Source organism: Alligator sinensis, unplaced genomic scaffold (assembly GCF_000455745.1).
Source record: "Alligator sinensis unplaced genomic scaffold, ASM45574v1 scaffold512_1, whole genome shotgun sequence".
Lineage (NCBI taxonomy): Eukaryota > Metazoa > Chordata > Crocodylia > Alligatoridae > Alligator > Alligator sinensis.
The window spans coordinates 1,872,332-1,875,770 of NW_005842063.1; the positions used below are offsets into that span (position 1 = coordinate 1,872,332).

A 3,439-nucleotide genomic window follows, 5' to 3' on the forward strand; every position below is an offset into this window, starting at 1 on the left:
AAGCAAGAAGAACAGTCACGAGAAACAGCATCTGAATCAGAGAGCTTTGCCCTTTAATGCCTGTGTTTTCTCATAGCAGTTTCATCACTGCCACAGACTAAACCAGCCAGGAAGAGCTCCTCGGCTGAGAGCAGAGAGCTGCTGATGGTAAGCTGTCCTTCCCCTTCTGGGATTCTTCAGATCCTCTCTGAGACGAGGTTATTGTTGCTATGTAGCTGTTCTTCCTGGGTTTTGTAGGCAGAGCCTTAAATGGCTCCAGAGGACTCTCGCCCAGCCATGATTGGGCATTAGAATAAAGGCAGCAGAGGATTGCAGGTGTGTGGAAAGCAGAGCAAATAGTGAAACTGTGACTTGGTGTTACAGGCTAATAGGTGCTAAATGGAGTGTAGCTCTGTAGGCAACAAGTAATGGAACTTGGGGGAGTCCAGCAGATTCAGCGTCTAAAGGGTGGAAAAGCACACACGCCAGAATGCAGGGACAGAACCCTAGAACGGTACTATGAGCACTTCAGTTACAGTGCTGGTGGGACCCTGCACTTGCTGCTCTCCCTGGAGAGCTGTGTTCAAATCCTGGTATGCTGGAATCATTAGTTCCCTTTTGATGATAAAACCACTCCCTATCTGTCTGTCTGACCATTTCTGTCAGGACGTAAGTCTAAGACTACAGTTGTGCAGTGTGTGTGGTTTAAAGCTGATTTCCAAACCTCCATCAGGAACTTTTATCATGGATCAGTTGCTGATTCTCTCCCAATCTCCTTCCTGCAAAACCTGAGTAATTGGGACAGTCCAGCAGGGAGGGGGCATGGGAAAGGAGAAGCATTCAGGCTCTTTATTTGCTTTTATAGCCCATTACATATAGGAGTTGCTACCCCTTCCTTTGGTAGGGCTTTGGAACAGTTGATTCGGATGGCTGGCTTATCTTCTAGCCAAATATCTGTGGGCACCTGCCGAGAGGTGCCAGAAAGGCATTCTGCGTAGCACACAGGAGGCCTCGCACCCGAAATGTAACAAGGCAGCCAGGTGCCTGGGGCAGCTGCAACACGTGGAGGCAGCAGCAACTTCCAGCTGCTGCCATGCCACCGACACAACTGCATGGCTGTGGTGACAGCTGTTTCTTTCTGCCCCTCCCCAAGTTGGCACGTGGGGCCACTGCCACTTTTGCGCCACCCTAGTTACACTATTGCCTCGCACTCTCCACCATGGTAGAACTTCACCTGTGTTGTTATATTGGGAGTCTTGTTCGCAGGTGTTGGGCAGTATTGCAGCATCTGTCCCAGGCCTGTCCAGACTGTTTGGTAATGTTTGCCCAAGAACTAGATGGGAGCACATTTGTTCTATTACTCTGCAGTATTTCTAACACCAGGCCCCAGCTTTTCAGTTGGAGCAGGAGGGGTTAAGGCAGAGGTGGGCAATTATTTCAGGCGGAGGGCCATTTACTGAGTTTTGGTAAGCCATTGAGGGCCACATGACAGGCAGCCAGGGGCAGATAAATATTAATTTTCTAAATGTTTTAGGGGCCCCGTGGGCTGGATAGAATGGCCTGGCGAGCCGCATCTTGTCCATCCATGGGTTAAGGAATAGAGTTAAGGGGGTGCAGTGCTGACAGAGCTTTGTGATTCCAGGAGGAAGAAGACCGTTACAAGATGATGCTGAGCAAGAGTGACAGTGAGAATATTGCCAGTAACTATTTCCGATCTAAGCGAGCCAGCCAGATCCTCAATGCAGATCCTATAAAGAGTCTTAGTGAGTATCACAGCCCTCCCCTTTGTTATTTCTTCAGGGAAGAAACAGGAAGAACAAAACAAAACATAATGTATAAATAACCAATGCACGTGTTGTACCGTGGGAAACTGAGCAGGGCAAGTCCTCAAACAAAGCTCACGCACCAGAGAACTGTTTCTCTGTCCAGGGCCAACAGTTTGACTAGATACACTGCGTACTGGAGTGACTCATCAGTGAAATCAACTGCAGGATCATGTACCTAAAACTAGAATTCTTGCTATTTAATTTCCTCAAACTGTCTCTAATAAAACTCAATGCCTGAGATTTTAATGCAGCACGAAACTTGGGAAAGCATTGCTATATCTGAACAAATAACTGTATTAGTGTATAACTTGTTCCTTTTATTCACAGCACACCATAACGCCACCCCAGTGCTGGGTGCTCCCCTGAACAACAGTACCTCCAGCATGGCACCAGTCTCTCCTACACAGATGGTAGAGATGCCCCAGCCACGTCCTTTCCGTCTCGAGTCACTTGACTTCACTACATCATCTGCCAAAACCAAGCGCAAGAAGGGTAAAAACAGCTTCAGCAATGACCCCTTTTGACTGCGGTGGCCTTTAGTGGCTATAGACTCTTCAGACTGTGGCGGCCATCATAGGCAGCATCCTTCAGCCGAGCAGCAGACTGCCTTGGTTCCTCTGGTAGCAGCAATCTTCAGATCGTGGCTTCTGGAACAAACGCTGACTTTTCTTCTTCTTTAGGGATGGTGAAGACAATGATATGCTGCTTCCAGGTGTCTTAAAGTCTGTACTAACAACTCCATGTTCACGCTGGGGCTGGCCCATTTCTCTGCTCTCCTTTTCTGTTCCTTACCATGTCTGTGTGGCTAGCACTGTACATTCTCCTGCCATTCCCCTTGCAGGTCTCCATCCCTCCAAACACATGGAGGGACATCAAACCTCTGTCGTCAGATTAAAACCCTCTCTGGCATGAGGAGATTCTTCAAAAAAGCCTTAAAAATCCATTTCTCAGTTTCCCAATGCAAGTTTCCCAGACAGTATCTCAGCATTTCCTTTCTTTTTTAACATCACATCCACAACTCGGCTTCATGCCTCGTACACAATCCTCCAGTCTTTCTCCTCCTCGTGTCAGTCGGAGCTTCTGACGCCCAACCATTCCTGCCACGTCTGCTATCTCGGATGAAGTCTGAAGCTGTTATTTCTTATGAGACACGGACTCACAAGTACCTAGATAAATAATTTGCACATTTATTCACTGACTTGTAGAGCAGATCACTCATTTCAGTTAAGTCAGTCAGTGGAAAAGATTGTTTCATGTCCATGTGTCCAAGATGTTGATGATTTTTTTTGTAAGCTACACTGTATGTTGAGTACCTGTATTGTAACCGGTACTTTCTCTTTTTGCGTAGGGCATATTCACTGATGCCAATAAACTGCCTTTTAATGGGAAATTCAGCCTGACAATCGGTATTCTTTTATTTCTCCTAGACATGGCAGGTTGGCCACTGTCCCTGCAGCTGCAGAACACTGGGTAGTCCTTGCCCATCCATTTGGCCTCTTATTCAGCTGGTCAGCAGCAGATCTTTCCTGTCTGCCTGGTTGCTGAATGCTTCAAGAGGCCATTCAGACCACGAGATGCACTTGCACTGCTCGGGTCAGGGCTGCAGGGTGAGGGAGCAGTGGCAGAGGGAAAGA

At 47.7% G+C, this 3,439-nt stretch overlaps 1 protein-coding gene across 2 annotated transcripts in view; it reads left to right on the plus strand.

Annotated features, from left to right (window-relative positions):
- KIF17 (kinesin family member 17) overlaps positions 1–3,141 on the plus strand; it is a 23,554-nt gene extending 20,413 nt beyond the window's left edge. The window contains exons 11-13 of one of the 2 annotated variants that reach the window (XM_025203695.1): positions 80–147; positions 1,622–1,742; positions 2,133–3,141. In XM_025203695.1, the coding sequence (XP_025059480.1) occupies positions 80–147; positions 1,622–1,742; positions 2,133–2,329 (386 nt within the window). In that variant the 3' untranslated portion in view covers positions 2,330–3,141. Of the gene's footprint in view, positions 1–76; positions 148–1,621; positions 1,743–2,132 lie in introns of both variants that reach the window. The other variant, XM_014519726.2, reaches the window with a different exon arrangement.
- Positions 3,142–3,439: the final 298 nt, after the last annotated feature.